The sequence below is a fragment of the Camarhynchus parvulus genome, chromosome 2 (assembly GCF_901933205.1).
Source record: "Camarhynchus parvulus chromosome 2, STF_HiC, whole genome shotgun sequence".
NCBI classification, from domain to species: domain Eukaryota; kingdom Metazoa; phylum Chordata; class Aves; order Passeriformes; family Thraupidae; genus Camarhynchus; species Camarhynchus parvulus.
Genome location: NC_044572.1, coordinates 34246345 through 34267104, shown reverse-complemented (window position 1 = coordinate 34267104; position 20760 = coordinate 34246345). Strand labels below are relative to the sequence as shown.

General features: G+C 39.5%; 1 protein-coding gene across 2 annotated transcripts in view; it reads left to right on the top strand.

Moving 5' to 3' along the window:
* The window catches only part of JAZF1 (JAZF zinc finger 1), a 187799-nt gene that overhangs the window by 159150 nt on the left and 7889 nt on the right, over positions 1-20760 (top strand). For both annotated transcript variants that reach the window (XM_030943726.1, XM_030943725.1), the window contains exon 4: positions 19771-19940. In XM_030943726.1, coding sequence (XP_030799586.1) covers positions 19771-19940 — 170 coding nt within the window. The remainder of the gene's footprint in view (positions 1-19770; positions 19941-20760) is intronic.

The window sequence follows — 20760 nt, the reverse complement described above, 5'->3', positions numbered from 1 at the left end:
TTAAATGGAAAAATTGTAGCAGTCCTTGAGATGTTCTGTCTGCAAATTGTGAAGTGGTTGTTCAGTATGTCCCTGGTTATAAAAAAGGGAAGCACATTGAGAAAAGCTAAATGATAAAGTCCTAATATAATTCAGTAAATTTTAGATTTTCTTAATTATCTCCTGTTTGAAGCAAACGGATTCATTTCCTTGACATTCTACAGAAGATGGCAAGGAGTTTTTTCTTTCTTTTGTTTACTTTTTGTACAGCTCCTCTTGAGAAGGCTAATTCATGATGTGGTCAGGTAGTATAACTTCGCACATCCGTCAGCAATATTGGCTAGTGATGTACTCTTTGAAACATGTTCCATCAAATACTAAAGAAAAAAACTCAGCATCTGTCTACCAAAATACTTTCATTATTTGTATATTTTCCAAATTTTTAAAGTTGGTCAGAATGTTGTTTTACCTGCATTTCTGCAAGTTCTGCCTGCCAGGCTATAAATAATACCAGCTTCCACTTTCTGCACCCGCTGTTCCAACTTCCCTTTTGGACCCCTATTCCAAAGCTAGGGTTTGTAACATCCCAGTAGCAAAAAACCCATATTCTTTCTTTAAGACTTCTGTAAAAATTTACTGTTAACTGCATTGCATTTCAGCAGCCTCAGCCCAGAAATTCCATTTTTCTCATCTTAAAAGTTTTTCTGGACCTAAAGTAAGCATTGAGCTTTTTCTGATAACTACACTTTTTTCTCCAGAGTTTACTTGGTGTAGGATTTTTTCTAACTTAGGTGGATGAGGTGCTCATGCCATGGCTGAGTTTCTCTGGGTGCAGTGCCTGGAGAGGCAGCCCAGTAGGGGTTGCAGACTAACTTTAGATATGCAGCTCACATGTCTTTTGTTGGCCAATGCAAATCTTTTTCCCTCAAGTGCAAGTATATATGGGGCAGTTGATTAGCAAGGTGATGTAACCAAGGGTAGTTAGACAAGATCTGTTTCAGGGAAACAATTTAGAATATGTAAATTGTCCTACATTTCAGCCTCACAGTGCCTGCACAGCTTTCCAGCCCTACAGGCATACCTTCCACTGCATCCAGTGAGAATGAAGAGTATTGCTGTATTCCTTCCATGCAGTCCTGTTTGATTTGTACTCCGAGAAAACTCTTGTTAATTCGTCTTTGAATGCAGGTAAACGTGTATGTTGTGGTAATTGAGAAAACCAAGAGCCTATTTTCCCTTAGGTTGTCTTATGCCCTGTATTTGTTATAATCCAAATATAATCCTTATCCTCATCCTCCTTTAGACCTATACTTCATCAAAAATAAAGTGGGATTGCTTTGACCTAGTTCATTCATTAAATTCTCAGAATGGCTGTTTCCCTTTTATTATCTCCTGTCTCACTTGTTGGATAGCTCGTGAGGGCTCTGCAGTGTGCCTGGCATTACTGTCACTGCCCAAGGTGGTGGCACTTCAGATGCCAGAGGGGAATCGTGCCCTACAGGCTGGTGAGGTGGCATGGAGCACATGTTCCTCGGCAGAGTGTCTGTCACATATGTCTTCTCATCATTCTCATTCAACATAGAAAGCAAAAACCACACTAACCTTTTCAGTCCCCTTTTCCATGTACTGTTCTCCCTTTTGGTAAGTTCCTCATCTTGGCTTTCCCAGGGCTGTTAGTCTTGGCTTGGGTGAAGCCAGGAGCTGCCTGGATCCCAGTCCTGTTGGTGCATGTCCCCACGGCGATGTCTCGCCACTTCCCGACAGTTTTAAGCTACTGCTGGAAGTTTTCAGCAGAGATCAATTTCATCTAATGATCTCTCGTCTATGTAGTGACCAGACTCAAACCCACTCAGCTTGTGAAACATGATAAGAGGCAGTTCAAGGTGTTTTGGCTGCAGAGAGTGTTTGTTAAGTTTTACAGTAAAAACCTGTGCCAAAAGACCATGGGGCCTCGTTCTCAGGCAGAGGTGAGCAGCATCCAGACTGACCCATGTCGATGCTGCATGTGCACATGAAAGCACCTCCTGCTTCTTGGTAAAGGAGATTATTCATAGAGAAGCAGAAATATTCAGCAAAGGAGTGTGCTCTTTAAGGCTCTTCTCAGGTAATGAGGTAGACATGTATTTGTCTTCAGCTTCTGTATGTGTTAGTCCCCTGAAAAGGCCCGTTTATGCTTTTGGTGGGAAGTAGAAATGCAGTAGTTAATTTTCTATACCTCCCCTCTGTTCCCTCGGGGTGGCTGGCATATGCTCTCTGCTTACATTTGGCTTTTTGTTCCCTCTCCTATAACAAGTTTTCTCTTCTTCTTAAGATCTGCATCCTCTAATGGTTGCAGAAACTTCACTTTAAAAATGTGCTCCAGTTTTTATTTTAACAATAGTGTCTCCCAGGAGACTTTGTTTAGTAGGGCTTAAATGGTCTTGTTAGAGTTCACAGGCAGGATTTAGCGAAAGAAATGGCTTCCATCAGGAATAAAGGCTCCTTAGGGTGATAGGGAAATAGAGCAAAGTAGCACCAGCACACAGCTTATTTTGGAAAGATGTTAGCAGTCTGCAAATACTGAAATATCTCTTTATTTAAGGAGCAGTCAATTAAGTCACAAAAACTTATGTTGCTTGTATTTTTAAATGTCAATTTTAAACCCACAAAACTAATGAAGTCTAGTTGTGGATAAAAATGGGGCTGGCATTGCATCCTTAACATACGTTGTTAATTTTTTGAATGTTTTCATACATCTGTGTGGCTCACAGACGAAATTTCCACTCCTAACTTCCTGGCTTTTGAGTGTAAGTCAGAGCATTGACATTCCTTTGAAAACTATGATACCTCTTCATACTGAAAAGCTTTAAAAGAGATCCAGTGATAGTAACTTATTGGGAATTAATTAGTAAAATGACCTGTTCCCAATTTTAGTTAGAAAAGTAATTCATAATGATGAATCTCATTGAAAAAAAAAGCCATTTCTGCATTGAAGAAATGCCAAAAATCATCTGAAACCACTGTTTTGTGTTTATTATTTTCCTTTATATTTATGACCTTTTTTTAAAAAAAAACTATTCCAGGCCTGGAATAGTAAATTTCAGCCAGGAGTGAATTTTTTGCCTTCCTATAAATCCTGAAGCAAGAGTTTAATACCACCAACTGGCTTTTTAATAGTTCAACCCTAAGTCTTGTGCCCTCCCACCTTCCTCTGCAAAAAAAAAAAAAAAAAAAGAAAGAAAGAAAAAGAAAAGCTGAAGTACTTAAAAATGTCATACTTAGCATTTCAATTTGCTCTGAAGAAGCTGGCTCCTAGACATCCTTTTCTGTTTATTTTTTATTTTATATATATTACAAGTTATAACATTTATGCAGTTTTAATAGGTTTATAGACCCATTTACTGCCTGATCATTTGGGGCAGTGGATGGCAGCCAGTCCTGGCACGAAGTGTTGAGGATGCTGTGGTTGCCTGGAAAAGCTGTGGCCATTTCTCAGCCCTTCCACTTGGGAAGGAGATGAAAGAGTGCAGTTTTCATGGGTGGTCATGGGCTGACCCCATGAGAGAATTGGCAAGTCCCATTTTGATTTACAGCTGTCACTTGAGTAGGTGACTAACTATTGGTTTGTCTTATTAATTGGGATAAATGCCTTTCTGGGGAGTCATATTTGGTCAGTCATTTTTGATTGATTGCATTTGAAAGTTTTTACCTTTCATAAATATGTCAGACTTCCTTAAAATTTCCACCAGTCCAGTCTCAGTATCTAGTAATGTGACTCCGTGTTCTACCCACAGAAAATACCTAACTTTACAATTTTGGAGTTTTTTTTCCTTTCTGGTAAAACTTGAAAGTAATAAATCATTTTAATCTGGAGTAAAAAAAATGCTTTGTAGGATTTGCCTTAACCTTTAAGAAGTCTAACATCTAAAGAGTGATATTTTAATGAAATCTGCCTAAAAATTCAGCAAAGTAATGTTATGAGACTTGAAAAAAATACTACTGAGGCTATCAGATTATTACTGTTGATGTAGAAATTACTGCATTTGCCATCTGAGGATACTATCTGAATGATGCTTTGGCAGATTTATAATAAAGGAGTGGTTTTGTAGAAATATGGATCATATACTAAAACTGAAATCATGATTGCTTTGTAGCTTTGTCAGTAGTCCTAAAGCTGCATTATTTCAGTCAGAACACACTATGTGAAATGGGCCAATTTTTGTCTAATAAATCATATCAGTGGTGAAACACGACCTAATATAATATGTCACTCTGTAACAGAAAGTGAAATTCAATTAATTTTCAATCAAAAGGAAAAAAAATCAGTCTTCCCCTAGTGTCTTATTTTCAGAGCCTGGTGTAGTTAAGAGTACTTTTTGTATCTGGAGTGATTGCATTCTTAAATGTCTGCAGTAATTTTAAGTATATTTGTGTTTGATTCCTGTTTAGGTAACTAAATTAAGGAGAATCATATCCCTTTTACATCATTAGGGAATATCTTCTAAGACTGAATATTTTCTAAAAGGTACATATAAATTTTTTACTCAATAAAATTAATAGATCCTAAAAACTCAGACTCTTAGTATCTTCTCTGATTCAGATGGATTTTGTTCAGGATTCAAATGCTACTACTGGCAAAACAGTGACCAAAAAATTACAGCTTCCTTCTGTGTTAACAAGTGTTCATGCTGCTGATGAAATAATTTAGAGCATCATTGTTCCCTCTGTGGGTGACTAATTTACAGGGGAGGAAGGTCTGCGTATTACAACAAAGGAGCTCCTTTCTCTACCTACCAAAGGCAGTTGGGACTCAGAAATTGATCTGGAAGGATCCACTTTTCTTCTGGTCCACTAAGGAGCTGTCTGTTGTGGAAGCTTTGATTTTGGGAAGTGAAATACTGTGTGGCAGTTTGGAGGGACTTTTCCCAATAAGCCTGCTTATCTCGTGTACTGTTATCTCCATGATATGAGATACCATTCCTGTAATTCTTCTGTACAGAATTTGGCTTCATGGATAACCCATGAAGGAATCCCACAGGCCTCCTCTTGAATCTGTTCCCTTTTCTTTTCCAAGAATGCAAAAGCTGAAAGAAAACCACCCATTGTTTGCTAGTAATAGCAACCAAAACCACAATAGTAACCAGCCTTTTGGAATTGGGCATTGAAATAGAGTAAGATGCATATGCTGGAAACTAATATGGTTTAGATTCTACATGTGTGTTTAATTTTTTTTACTTTAAGTTGTTGAAAAAATGCGTTGTTGTAATGTAAAAGCTCATTCCTCTTCATAGGTATCAAAGCAGCTAACATTTCAGTAGAGTTTCCATATGTCAGGCTTTCAACAATGAAGTAATCATATGGCACAGACAGCTGTTGCACAGAGTGCTGGAACTGCACACTAAACAGAATCCAGCAAGAAAAAGAAATCTGCTCAGCTGAACTACTTTGTGAGTTTAGAGTGAACAGCAGAAATGTAAAATAACAAGGGTGTTCCCCCCACAAATTAAATGAAGACTTACAGGAGGAGGAGTTAGGTGCTCAAAGCTTTTTTGTGTTGATGGATGTGCTATTAATACATAGCTGAATTAAGCTGAATTTGTTGCAGAATTGCTATTTATAGCAGGATCTGTTTGGCTGCTGTCAGCAGGTGGCATTTCTGAACTCCATGTTAGGTTTGAATCAGAGTAGACTCTGAACCATTCAATCTGCTACTCAGTTGATAATCTGCAACAGCTTTCTCTTTGGGCGATGAAGATTTACTCAATATTGCTACAGCTAGAGAGATACTGCTCTTTTGTGGTGGGCTTATTTTTATAAGCAAAGTGGACTGCAAAATATTCCTTTACTAGATCTTAAGGGAGCTTGAAATTAGACTTGGGAGGACAAACGAGTGGGAACAAGTACACATTGATGGCATTTTGAAAATCAAATTCAGGTCACATGGGCATTCAAGCACATGATTAATGTTTAGCACCTAATACTAAGGAAGTAAATGCTGCCTGACTTGGAGCACATAAGAAGTGCTTTGTCAGACTGGAATGGAGTATCACCACTTGCAGAGTTGCAGGCTCAAGAATTTATGTAGTCACAAAAACCCAGCTTTAGCCATTCACTTCAAAATTTCTTCACCTGTGTTAGCATACTGTAAATGCTTAAATTTAATTATTGCACTTTATGTTAAAGTGACCTAGTATCATGCAGATGTAATTGAAAAAAAAAAGAAAAGTAGAAATATTAAATCAAATCCCAGGGCTATTGTATTAAATTGTTGAGAAGTGGGCTGAGAGTGTTACGTTTTTGTGTGTTTGACTTACGGGGTGTCCAGCACAGTAAAGCATGAATCAAGCAAGCTCTGCTGCAGCTTGAAAAAACAGACTTTCAGATGTCTGAGGAACCATCTCATTACTTGTTCAGAACTTTCTACTTGTTTAATTGCCTGTTCAGAGACTGAAGAACTTTTATGCTATGTTTTTATTAAAAATTAGATATATGGACTCACTCTTGGATAAACACTATGGGCAAATAAGTAAGGCATACTTCATAAAATGAAGACCAAATTCAGTTATCCAGCATAATGAATGTTTGAATACATTTGATATTTCAGACCTGCAAGGTAGGAAAAAATCTATGTTAAAATATCTTGTGGAAACTGAATTGTGGTCCCTGACAACATTTGCTTCTGAAGTGCTTCACTGTTGCTGGGTTTTCACATTTCTGTGTAGATGGCACAAGAGAACTTTCTTTATTGGAGCCAAAATGCAGGTTTGGGGCCATATATTAATCCTGCACACAAACTAATATTGTACGTATAATTCCCCAGCATTTAGCAGTGTGAGGCACCTATTCCAACAGAGCCTTATGGGTGTTCTTGTAAAAAATAATGAAAAAAAAAAAGAAAGACATTGTGCAAAACAGTTGATCAATGTGTTACTTAACTATAGTATATGTGTGTGCTTAGATATGGTATGAGATTTTAACATGAGCTTTTGGCTGAGGTCATGATTAAGCACGAATAATAAGAGAAATCTGTAATAGTTTCCAGTTTCTACCTTAAGGAATAGAGCTGTAATAGAAGGTTTCTAGTAACAATGAAAAATAGTAAGTAAAAATACAGTTATTTCCTATAGGGGTTTTCTTAGAACAGGTGGGATTTGTTCCCACAGCTAAATGATGTTTTTTCAGAGCTAGATGTCACATTCCAATTTTAGGGAGCCAGGCTGTAAACTTGTACATATTTAACTCTTTCTTCAGTAATCTCAAATTATGAGAAAATTGTGAAAAAATCTTGAAGTGTTCATCATTGTGCTCAGCTAAGTGCCTCAGAAACTGATTTTTTTTTTCTTTCCTAGCAATCATCAGCTGTCAGGTGACTGCCTGGCTTCCTTAGAGAGACAAGTCTTTGTATTAACCTGGTTGCTCAGTGACTAAACCAAACCAAAAGATTTACATCCCCAGAGCAGACTGAGACTTAGGCTTGGAGGATCTGCAGAGCAGAGATAAATCCACATTGTAGGCGCAGCAGCAGTGTTGTCACGTCTTGGACTAATTTGTAGCTCAAAATCAAACAGTTTGAAATTATCCTGAAGACCAAGGCATTAACTTGGTCAAACCTTCACGTTTTTTGACCTCTAGCTGTGCAACTACATGGGTACCTGCTCTGCAGTTTGGCTGAACCCTATAAGGAGGAAGGATAGGATCAGCCCACTTTGATGGCTGTGTCTCTTACAAAGGAGGCCCTGGTGTCTTTTTTTTATCTCCCAGGCAAAACCAGAGTTGTAAGGACTCACAAACCCCAGCCCTGTTTGCCTTACAGAAGTGATCTGGTTTGTTTTACAGGGTGTTTGGGACCCCTCAAAGTCCACCTGTTTCAGTGCACATGGACCAGGTGAATGAGGACTGTTGGTTAAGGCTGCAAGGACCACAGGGCTGCAAGTCCATGGCTGCAGTTCTTTCATGGTCCTGTAGCTTTGGGGTACAGATCCTGGCTGTGCAAGACCAGCTGGCATGGCCCATAAGTGTCTTAATTTTTCAGAGGTTTGATATTTCCACTGATCCAAGCCTGTAAACTTGTGAAGATGGTGCAAAATTATGGAAATTCTACTGGACTAATCTTTTCTATGGTTTGCATAAAGACATGCGCTATGATAACCTCCCCTGCTTAGTCCTTTGTTTAATTCCATCTTGCCTATACTATATTCACAGAATGATATTATTTTAAAGTGTTGCTTCTAACCATTAAATTGCTTTCAGAGTTAAAAGGACATTTTTACGTGTATATAGAGGAAAGTAAGGCTAATATGAAAATAACTGATGGGGGAAAATGGGGCTTTGCTGTGAGGGGAAATACGTGTTGACTTTTTTTAATCATGATTCCTCTCAGCTTTTTGCTGCATTTTCTGTTTTTCTTCGTTTTCTTGCTTCATGGGTGTATTTTCATTGTAACTCTGTTAAATTTCTGATTTGCTTTTAACTTGGCAGTAAAAATGTGTTGAGCCCAGTTTGCTATACATTCTGGGAAGATTAGCTCAGTTGTCAGATTTTTGTGCTTTCTGGTAGAATTCTGAATCTGACTAGAGGAAAAGGCACACAAAAATTTAACACTACCTTTTATTTCATCTCATTTCACTATAGGTAGCTTTACATGTAATCTCGACTGCGTGTTGTACTTCATCTTCCCAGCCCCTTCAGAGCATTCTTGTTTGATACAGACATAAATTGCACCAGTAATTGTAAAGCTACTGTGCTGTAGAATTGTATTTTAATTGCACATACCTGTAATTAATTGTATGGGAATTTTCACAGTAGTCTCCCCAAGGAACAATTTAATTGAAAAGTAACCGAGTTGTCTAGACTACAGCAACTCATAAAATCATCACTAGTTTTGGGTTTTGAGCTACAAAGCAGCAATAGAAACATGGCTTGTAGATTTAAAGTACTTCCAAGCACAGGAACTATTTTATAATCCCCATCGTAGTAGCCTACTCTGGCAAACCATTTTTAACAGCGTCAAGAACAAAAAATGTACAATAAGCTTAAAAGTAAATATTATCTCTGTGTTAATTTGTGATAGGATAGGGATTTTTGTGTACAAGCACACCCATCACACACAAGCCTATCTTTCTCCAAATGAGTAAAAAATATGCATTTTGTAGAAAGCACATTGTGTCTGCCTTTCACAGCTTGTGGCATAACTGGTTTAGCATAGGAATAGTGTGACACTCAAAAAGGTACTTCAGTAGTTCTGGGTAACAATGATGGCATTCATGTTTGTGTGTTTATACTGCAAGGGCCAATTGGTGAAATGATTTTTATTTATTTATTTACTATTTAGCTTTGTAAGTAATCTGCTAATTATCTTTAAAATTCATAACTGAAAACACAGATGTTTTTCTCCAAGTTAGAAACAGTAGTGGCCACATGGAACTTTTAAGTGTTTATTTAAATTTAGGTGTGTGTATATATGTGCACGTATACACTTACACATATACATACATATATGTATAGTACACTGTGACATTAAATGGGATTTATCTATACCACTGTAGTACCTTGAGGACTGAAAAAATTACTGCATGTCCACTGGTGCTGCATGTCTGCACACTGACAGCAGTGTTAGGGTTTAGCAGAAAAAAAGCCAGACTCATTTAGGCGGCACTTCAGTGTGCTGAAGATGATGAAACTTAAGCAAATGTTTGAGTTTTCCTTGCATTGTGGCCAAAGCAAATCAGAAGTAATAAAAAGCAAGGACTAACATACCACTTCACACTTAGTGACTTATAACCCAGAGAGGTTTACTTCACAGGGGAAATGGTGTATCATGAGTTGATGTTAGCCAGCACAAGATTCTCAAAAGTATGTGACATTTTAGGAAAAACAGAGTTCTTTGTAGCTTTTGTGTATTTCCAAGTGAACTAAAAACCATGAAACGTTTGCTGACCCCTAAAACCACAAGATCCTCTTGTCTTTTTAGTGCTTATGGCTGGCAGGTGGAAGACACCACTCTTAATTCTTGCTGAAGATGAAGGCTGGTGCTTTGTCCTTGCTAGCATAGTCTCCCTCTTGAAAGGTTTTTCCATATATAGTCAGGCAGTGCCATTCACAACAATTTCTGAGCATTTCTGCCTCTAATGTTAAAGGATTCAAGAAGCCAAGGAGCAATGGAAAATAGCAGTTTGAAAACTACTTTGATTTCAGCCCAGTGATATGTCGCCTGAAACAACTCACACCTGCTAACATACGTTTTGTAGACCTGATTGAAACAATGACATCCTCAAAGAAAGGTTTTTGACAGTGTAACAGGCACAGTGCACACTTTATTTTATCAGAATCTTTGTCTTTAAAAATGAGAGAGGAGACATGACTCCCCACCAAACGTGTTCTTATGCTTGGGTTAATTTCTTTCTGAGAAACACAAAGTAGGATTAATGAAAAACACAACAGATCTTTCCTGTAGATAAACTGACAAAAGCCTTCGTTCTTGCTCAGTAGTTGACAGCCATTTTAGCCCTTATTGGTAATTCTGAGTCTTAGGGCTAGCTCTCAAGTCATGCTGATGGTGTCGCTTAAATCTAGATGGTCAGAGCTTCAAAAGCAGGCAGAGAGAAGTGGTCAGTGTGTATTCGTGCAGATTAAATCCTCCTGGCCCTTCAATGCATTGAAGTGGAGAATTTGCCATTGCCTCCCTTGTTGCTGGTCAGGGCTTTGTAGCCCTCTTGGGCCTCATAAATATGAAACTTCCTCAGCCCAAAGCTGCTGAAAAAGCGCTGAGTTGTCTTGTACCTCCACATCTCCTCCGCACCCTGATCCTCCGTGTGCTGCACCGGGGCTGGCGCGCATGCTGCATGCTGCAGCCCATTCATGGGAGCGCCTTGGAAATCCCTGCCCAGCCAGACCCTGCTGAAATCAGCAGCACTCCTGGTGTAGTGCAGGCTGTACCTGCACAGAGACAGCAATGCCTGGGGAGGGGGAGCCTGGTGGGAGCTGAGTGCATCCCTGCAGGATTTGCACGCCGGGGAGGCACGGCGCAGCGGTTGGGGTGCGGAGGGACCGTGTGCATGAGCAGTTTTATGGCCTGCGCTCTAAGTGGCTGGGTAGCTTTTGTACAGCTGTAAAGCATGTATAAAACATGTCTCAAATGTATTTTCATAGCTTCATAAAGTGTAGTTCATTTATGTAGGTACTTTTTATTGTAATCCTTTATCTTCAACATGGAACTGTTTCCTGGTCCCATTTCTATTTTTTTCTTCTCTTTCTTTATCAAATGGGGTAAAGAAGAGAAAAGAAAAACTGCACTTTTGTTACGTGCATCAGGAGAGTCCTTAAGTACAGTAATAGTGCCCTGAACTTGTATTTCTGTATTTCTAACCTTGGAATGCAGGCCTAGCAACTAAAAAGCCAAAATAACATTAATTATGACTGTTCCTCGCTGTGGTTTTTGGAGTATAAGTTTGGAACAGATGTTTGAGGGGAGAGAAGGGAGGGGAGGAAGGATGGATTGTTTCTTTTTCTCGGTCCCAACTGGTTTTAATTCTTTTTTGAACATTTTGCGAATATCTTTAAACATTTGCCAGAGTTCAATTAACATCCTGTGACTAAAGGTGGAAAATGTCCTACTTTGTTTTTCTTCAAACATATACCTGCTCTTGCTTCTCATGCCAAAGCCAGAAAAAGAAAGGACTCCAGCTGGCATAGGTTTTATTACTGTTACATTATTTTGCAGGTTAAGCCTCAAATTGGGAGGGGTCTGCTGGATTGATTTATTTATTTACTTTTTTTATTTTCGTGATTTTTAAAAAGTGCCATGTAAAACACTGCCATTTAATTACAGGAAGGTTATGTTCTTTTTTGGTGAGTGTTTAACAGCTTATTCTTGTTTACATGAAGTTGTAGAAATCTAGTTTTTAAATATGTTTAAAGCAGAGATTGTGTTCTTGGGTTTATCATGTTTTTCCTGTACTGTGTATAAACACAAGATTGTACATTATTGAAAGCCCTTTTTTGTGGAAAACAGGATTGGGGGGAAAAGTTTATATAAGAATGCAAAATAACTTCCCGAGACTATTGGCGCAGTGTGACCATAAAACCTCAACAGCACATTGTGCAGTGACATTATAACAATTTGCTTTAGCACCTCTGCAGCGTTCTCAGAAAGCCCTGCTCTACAAAACACATGCCGTGGTATCAGTTGACTGTTTTTTTCCAGAATCAGTTCTTTACATGCATGTTTTTGTGATTAGTTGCTGTTCCACAAGTAATTGGAAGTGGTGGGGTTTTTTTAATTTATTTATCTTATTACATGTATGTTTTGTTTGCATTTATACATTCAGTAAGTTGTAATATATCTGCTTATATAGGTGTGCAAGCGGATTTATAAACTTTGGATTAGGATTTACAGTGCTTTAGTTTTAAAGACTATTCTTTGCTATACCAGTACCAAGACACAGATATATCAAGAAAGAAAATGGCACGCAGTTGCTCCTAAGGCCAGATAGAATCCAGCTGCTCCATCAACCCCAGTATTGGCTCTGGGGAACTTTTTTTTTTTTTTTTTAACCTGAGTATGTTAGTTCTCTTTCTATAGTAGCCCAAAATGGAGAGCAGATCTCATGAGTAAATAGTTCTCCATTTTGCTGACAGTGAAAAAGAATATGTGGCACTAATGTCATACTAATAGCACTTTAAATATAAAACTTTATGTTTATTTTGTACCTTTATCATTTTAGCTTAACTCCAACTTTTAAGGTGATTTCCCACATAGGTTAGCTCAGCTCATGATATACCAAAATACAATGTATTCAGATTTATGTTTTAGCAGCAAGAGTGTTTGCATGCTTTTCAAAGTGAATCCAAACCTTGTTGTGGGATACATTTTCAGTCACTTAAAATTCAGGCTGAGCTTACACTGAGAGCACTGAAATGAAAACTGCAGTTGGTGTGAAATGTTGGAATTGACCTATCCACCATGTCATTTAAAACACCATTTTAAATGACATGTTTAACTATGTGTGGGTTCATCCTGTTTGAAGTACCACCCTCCAAAATAGCTGGGGGAAGGATCTTTTCAGACTGTCCCTGTGACTGTGCAATTTACAGTTGCCATTTGACTGGGAGAGAGGGGAGAGGATGTCCAGAAACACCTTCCTATAACCTTGGATGCTTAAATGTTCCCTCCTTTGGTTATAACAGTGGAGGTCTGAAAATGTGGTCTGAAAGCTACTCTTCAAGTGATGCAAACAAACACAGAAAAGTTTTTTGTGGGGGGTTTGTTATTTTCTTTAGTGCTTTCAAGTGCCTTGTGCCTAAAAATAATGGTAAAAAAGCATACTGTTCTTTGTATTTGAATCCGTGTTCACATCATTACATGAGGTACATTTTTGAAATTCTCTTGGTGCTTATTCTTTAGCTGAGCCTTGCTTCAGCCAGAGACAATAGAAAATTAGTTCTTCTGGGCAGTAACACATCCTAACAGCTCGTTATTTAGCACTTGATACTTGATCTGAGCCAGGAGAGGACTGGAAAAGAGAAAAGGAAGGGTGGTTTCTCCAGAAGGCATTGTTCTGGCCAAATCCTGCTCTGACTGGTGTCCTGGGAAGAGGAGGATGCCGGCAGCAGCAGCCAGAGCCCGCGGGATGCGCTGTGCTGGGCTGGCAGCAGCCAGAGGGACAGCCCTGAGCCCCCGCCCCGCCTGGCACAGGGCCAAGGCTGTGGTAAGTCCTAATTGCTATTTTCATGGCTCTGCTGTGATCATAAGGAGGGATGGAGGCCTCTGTCAGCCCTGGCAAGTGCCTGTTTGACAAACCATAACCATCTCAATCAGCTCCCACCAGTGACAGCGAAGTTCCGAGCACGCAGTTGGCTTTGAGCACAGAATTGCCCCGCCTCACCCAGAAATGAGGATCGGGAATATTTACTGGGAGAAGAGCAAAAACTCAACTTCCTGTGCTTATACCCATGTGCTCTGGCCTTCACTGAGGTGAACCTAGTGCTTGTTGTGCTTAGGTGCTTAATCCAAACACTGGAATGGCACTTGCTGTCTGAAATGCCAGTGTCTGTGGCACTGCACAGTGCTCTGTTAAACCTCTCTGGGTTTTCTTCAGTTGTGTCTGTATCATCTTTGTGGACATGAATGGTAAAAGTATTTTTGAAAATGTAAGAAATTAATCTCAGTGGACTTTTTACAAAGGCTGAAAACCGCTTTCTGTGCTCTGAGTCCCCTCTCTCTACCCACCAAAGCAAGCAAGCAAGCAAAGATCCGGACTTAGTGTGTCTGGATGGTTCAGTGTCTGACCTTTGTTGATGGAGTTTGCAGAGCCAGTGCATTGTGCCACCTGTACCAGCTCTCAGCTGAGTGAGTCCTGCTACAGCTTCTAGAGTAAAGACTTGTATGGCTGCTGTTATTTTACTGTTTTGTGTTTCATTGCCCTGAGCATTTATTTCCTGTTCTTTATATGAAGGAAGAATATTTCATTTTGAATTACTTGATATGTTTTTAGATCAGCAATGAGTATCAGCTGTTGGAACATTGTCCCTGCTGTGTGCATCCATGGGCACAGAGGGAAGAAGTCTGACAAATCCATAAATGTCCTTTAGAGTTAACCCAAAATTCACACAATATTAATAATTCACTTTTTTTATCAAGGAAACTGTCGCATTATATGGGAATGCAAAGTTCTTAACATAAGAAGTGCTCTCATAAAACTGTTTCTATGAAATACAAACTGCAAGTCTCACGCGGGACAAAGTGTGAAGCTGAATTTTTATGAGAAATCCATGGAATTACCATGAACTTTCGGTGACACTAGCAATGTTGGTTCCCACTGCAGTAAGCTATTTGCTCACAGTTATTCATTGTATACTTAAATGTATGCTTTCTGGTCACAGAAATAATTGGCAAGGATGTTTTGGGTTTGCTTTTCTTCATGGGAGGAGAAAGGAAGAACTCATAATGTTCTTGATCAGAGGTCAAGATAGATCCTGCTCATTAAAATGGCACACACAGCTTGTGCTGGTTTAAATCAGCTTTGTCTTTTTTCTATTTAAAGGCACAGCAGAGAAGTCTTTAGATTTGAAAAGCGATGTAGCAACAAATGCTGTGCACCTGCTAGAACCAAGATTCATTTAAAGTTCAGGGGAAAATCTCTGTAAATCTCACAATAGAATGAATCCACTCATGCAAAAGGCAGAATCTATCTTAGCTAAAGTGGTGTGAATACAGAATAAACCCCAGAAATATAAAAGATAAGGCCACAGATTTTCAGTAGTGTAGCTGGGATGTTATCTGTTCCAGAATGTCAAATGAATTAGCTCTCTGCTAACTATTTCTGAGCTCTTTAAATTACTGACTTCATCTACTGCAAAATGAAAAAGTAGTAGATGGGCATTGAAGAGGTGAGATGTTTGCTGTAGGATTAAGTGACATTCTCCCTGATTTTGATAGGAAAACTGACTGGCAGCAGAGGTGTAGACCAAGTCTTTATGGTCAGTTTTGCTTTTTGTCAAACTACAAAGGCTTCTTATCCTGCAGGCAGTAATCATAATCCCTTTTCGTGCATGTCTTTACTTTTGTCTGTGACATAGACAGCTTCCTTTTTTGTGATGGGTTGTTTAAATGTGGTGTGAAAATTACAAGAGAAGTAACTTGCTGGAACTCTTTGTGACCCAGTATATTTTGTGGCTTCTCATAGCAGGTAATTTTATGTGCTGTCTGGCTCCAATATGGCATACTATGTGAGCTGTGCCTAGTGGAATTTGCCTCCCCTTTGAGGAGCAGTGGCATTGTCTCAGCATGGAAAATTGAAGGGAAAAAAAAAAAGGCTGAGCTAGCATTCTTTCCTTGCCTTTCTTTTGTTTCATTTTTTGATCTGCTGGGGGCAGCACAGATGAAGTGAGTCTTTTTGGCAAGGCCACTAGAATGAGGAGTGGGGAAATGGCTTTGTGGGCCAGGACTGAGGGAATATTGCATGCGAGGGGGGGTGCAATATTAAGAAGATGTTACTGAGTTATTTGGATAATAAAGCAGTGGTTTAGGTTAGGCCAAGGTAGAACTGTGTAGGGTCTCTGAATGAAAGCCAGATGATGAAACTGGATATTATGTTAAAGAGCAATGATCTAGCAAGAAGCCTCAGAAAAAGCATTGCCAGAAGAGAGGGTTTTGGGGTTTTTTTGCTATGGTAGAACTAGTATTTAGTTATGGTAATAATATTGTATATTTGTACAGTCCCTTGCTGAAAGCATGTGCTTCTCTATCAGCCAGATGTTTAGATGCTTTGTCTTACAGAACTGTGTGTTGTCAAGTTTTGGGGGAGGTTGTTTTTTTTTGCTATTCAGACTTCTGAAGCCTAGTTCTCATATTTTTCAGTGGGAGGAACATTCAGTCTGCTTTCCAAGCATGAGGAGGAAGGGTAAAGCCATTGGCCCACATGCTACAGGAATGGCTCAGCTCAGTGCCCTGAGGGCAGCGTGCCCCAGCAGAGCATCCTGCTTTCCATGAGCATGGCAGCATCCAAGCAGAGTTCAGCAAGGCAGCTCTCTGGGACCTCTCTTGAAGAGTTACTGCAAACACTGCCCGAGTCACGCAGTTGTTACACCCTGGAGCAGGCCATAGGTTAGATGCAAAGGCACTTAAATTTGGGGTTTTTTCTTTTTCCTTTAAAAAAAGTAAATATTTACAGATATAATTGTGAAACACTAACCAAGTCTGGGAAAAAAAAAAAAAGGCAAGCAATTAACTCACTCTGTCTTGATCAAAGTGCGCTGCTGCACGCTTCCCCTCGGCGCACGGCTGGTCCCGGGAACGCTGCCCAGGAGCCGGAGCAGCGCCAGCTCAGGTTGCAGTTTGTACACCTGACATGGAGCCTCCTGCTCCGCCTGGGAACGGCCTCCCAGAGCCACCGTGCTCAGCCCCGCACCACTTAATTAAAATACCTCATCCAGAGGCTGTTTGTAATGGCAGCGCCAACCTGAGCGTCGTGCTTTTTGTTTTTCCTCTTGTTTTATTTCCCCCCTCTCTGATGTGTTGCACTCAGTTGGTGAGGCACCACATGGGTTGCTGCTCTTAGACACTGACAACTGAGGAAATTAAATTCTGAGGCAGAATCGGTTAAAAGCATGACTAAATCACTGTTGTTTTTCTATAACAACTGAAACAACATAATTATTTTAAGGTTGAATTTTTATTGCTAATGAAATTTTTCAAGGCAATAAATTTTTTTGCATTTTCCTTATACTAAGATCCTTTTAAATATATTTGGGATTTCTAATTTTTATTTTTTTAAGAAAGTAGAAGCAATTGAGTTCAGTAACACACTATTAGATAAAAGCAGTGATAGGCTGCAGTTCCAGCTTCATATGAAGTCATACTGCACCATTAGTATTACTGTTTTGTTCAAGAAGTACATATTTATGTGGTCATTCATATGAAAAAGCTCATTGTATTTGTAAAATCTGTAGTGACATCTGAATTTAAAAATTTAAGATAATGGAGCATTTGCTTATACTGCTTAAAGAACTGCTTTGAGTATACTAGACCAAATCTTGCATTTTTGTTCAGGTAAGCCAATGAAAAGAAAACCATAAGGATGGTGTGATCTCACACATACTTATACACACAGGTTGGACTCCTCAGTCTCTCTCTTTCACTGAGTCTACCTTTGAAGTACCGGCAAACATTTTTACAGAATTGGATCTTACTGTACAAAACTACTAGAAAAATTAAAAGGGCACCCCCTAATCCCTTTAGGAAAACCTAAGGAAATGCAAAATAGTACTGACTGCAGCTTCTCCCCACTGTTTTATGTATCTCTTACTTTATACATCATATTGCATATTAAGTTTTAAAGAGCACTGATTGTTGCTTTATGAATATACTCCTTGTCATCACTAAAAGGAGTGGTGTCCCTAAGAGATGTTGCACAGTTTCAAATGATGTTTTCTTCAGGAGGACAAAATCCTATTTGGGCAGAAATCATCCGCTCTTAAGGGGACACACAACGGGGGGTGATTATGAAGACAGAAATTGTTGGTATCAGTGTTTAGAATTGTATGTTTTGTCATCCTAGGAGTGCATATGTGTGTTTACAATAGGGTTTTCTGTTTCATTTGCTTTAAAAAACCCCACTGAGCTAAAAGGTTTGAAAGGAACAGCTTGAGGAATTTTTTCCATCAAGATACAATCAAGGGCAGGAAATCGTAGAAGCAGAGTTGTGGTTTTGCCTCCATTTTTTTATTAGTTAATTAAACTATAACAACTCTTAACTTCATTTTAGGTTAACTGTTCCTAGAGTTCAGAAATATTTTAAGAGGTCAATAATGCTTTCTTTGGCTCTCGCTCATTCCGAGTGGGATGAGGAGCCTCAGTCGGCAGGGCAGGGTTTTCCAGATGTGCTGCAGGGCCTGTGCGTGCGCTCGTGTCAACGCTTGTCGCTGGTGGGAAACCGTCCCTCTTTCCTCATCTGCGCTCCATCCCAGACAGATGGGAGCCACGGGATAGAAACGTGGACAGCCTGACATCTGTCCTGACCAAAGCTCAGGAGCCCTGGCTGCTGGCAGCTACCAGTTGCCACGTGTTGTTACTCAGTGCTGAGTCTGACTGGGAATGCTGGGGAAGGGGGAGTCCAAAGAGGCGGTAAGTATGGAGTTTCAGCAGAAGCAGAAATACCCCTAAAAACCCACTGTACTTGGCAGTGTGGGTTTCCCCTGTGAATTCAGAATGTTTTAAAATGCCATGAGGCATCTGTCTGCATTTTCTCCTCGGTGGGTAGAGCTGCTCAGAGCTGTGCACTGAAAGGGCACATGAGGGAAGAGCCATGCAAGTGTCACATAACTGTCTTTAATAGCGGGAGCCATTCCAGCACTCGGAGCCAAATTGTCTTTCAGCAGAAAGGATAAAATTTAGCAGAGCTGGGAAAGGGAAAGAAGAAAGGGGAGGGGAAACACAGCACCACCTCCTGCTGACACCACAGAAGTTTCCCTCAGCTTTCCCTCTCTCTCCCTCTGTGCATATATTTTCTTTTTAATCAGCTGCGGCTCTTCCCTCCCCTGCTTTTCTTTTTTCAAGTGTATTTTTACAGTTGGAATTCTGCTTTTCTAATTTCTCTTGTTTCACATTTAACTTCTTCAGAGGATTTCATTAATAGTTATTGCAATTAAAAATAATAAATAAACTCAGCACCAGCTGCTCAGATGGCTGTCTTAGCATATCTGGAACATAATGCGGTCTGTTCAGGGCAGCCACACAATGCAATTTATACCCACACCTGAGGGAATGAATTTCACAACTATAATTGCTACAATATAATTCTTATTAATGTTGTGTTATAATTCCTATTAATTCCAAAGGGCTAGTAAATGCATTAGGACTTGTCAACATATTATTTTACACTGTTTATGATCTGTAGAATTACACTCTTCAGTATTGTATTGCATAAAGAAATGCCTTAAAATTAGCTTTAATTGGAGGAGGGGAGGGAGCACATTTTCCGTTAGGGCACTGGGAAAGATCCTGGATCCTGGTGTTTGAGAAGCAATGAAACTGCATTTTAAAATCAGTCCTTTGAACTTTCTGTGCCGTGCAGTTAACAGTTTATGAAGATATAATGCCCATCCTGGTTATTAGAAAAAGAACCACTGGTGTCTTTATGAAGGAATAAATAACTACAAGAAAGATACGGTTGTAAAATTTAAAATAACTGTCTTCCAGAAAAGACAAAAGTGGGGAAATTACAAGTCATTGTAGCTGATGTAATAAATGCAGAATGGGCTATCTTGCTGTGCTCTTATTTATTCTTGTTTTATCTGACTACTCTGCTTTTCTAGGTAGTGAATATGATGAAGAGGAAGTAGACTATGAAGAATCAGACAGTGATGAGTCCTGGACTACAGAAAGTGCTATCAGCTCTGAAGCTATCCTCAGTTCAATGTGCATGAATGGAGGGGATGAGAAACCTTTTGCCTGTCCTGTTCCTGGATGTAAAAAAAGATATAAGGTAAGTAGTAGTGCAGACCTGCCTCGTTTCCTGATGGTGTAGGTGGTGGGGAAAATCAGTTTGCACTCTTCTCATTTATTGGATTTTCACAATTATTTTTGTGATATTTTAGCAGAATATTTTATTCACTAGTTTCCTCTCAAGCACAGCCAAGCTTATCTGTTTTACAAGGGATGTCTGTCTGTCAAGAGAGATTACATATAGCTGCTCTTGCTTTACATGAGCAAAAGCTTTTAATAAGCTTTCTATTATTTAGACAAATTAATTGCAGAATGCCAGAGGTACTACAGGCAAAATAATCTCCTGGGTCCCCTTCAGAAACATGAAATAAAAAGCTTCTGTCCATCTGTGCCAGGAACAATTCCTTCTGCTTAACTCCTAGAGATACTGCCTCCTCTTTAGTGAGACGGTGCCCAGGATGCATTTTCTGTTAAAGATGATGTGTGGAATGTGGTGGTTAACATCGTGCAAGTCAGAATTCACCTTGGGAAGGCAGAGCCTTGCAGAAATTCTGGCATCGTTGTGTCCTGGGTCTGAGTTCCCATGACACATTTACACAGCCATCAGTGGCCCCACATGCATCCCCTTGTGTGACACCCTGGGAAACAATTCCCTGACACCCCCACCCTGCCCTGTTCTTTAATTGCTCTCCATCATGAGAAATTTTTGTCTTTTTTATGTGAGTGAAGCATTTCTAAACTGGAGCCTTGAGCTTGCCAATGTAGAATATGCCAGGATGTTACACGAGTGTTGCTTCACATGCATCAGTGCAGAGACAGATGAAATTATGTGGAACATCTTGCACTTCAGTATGGCATTC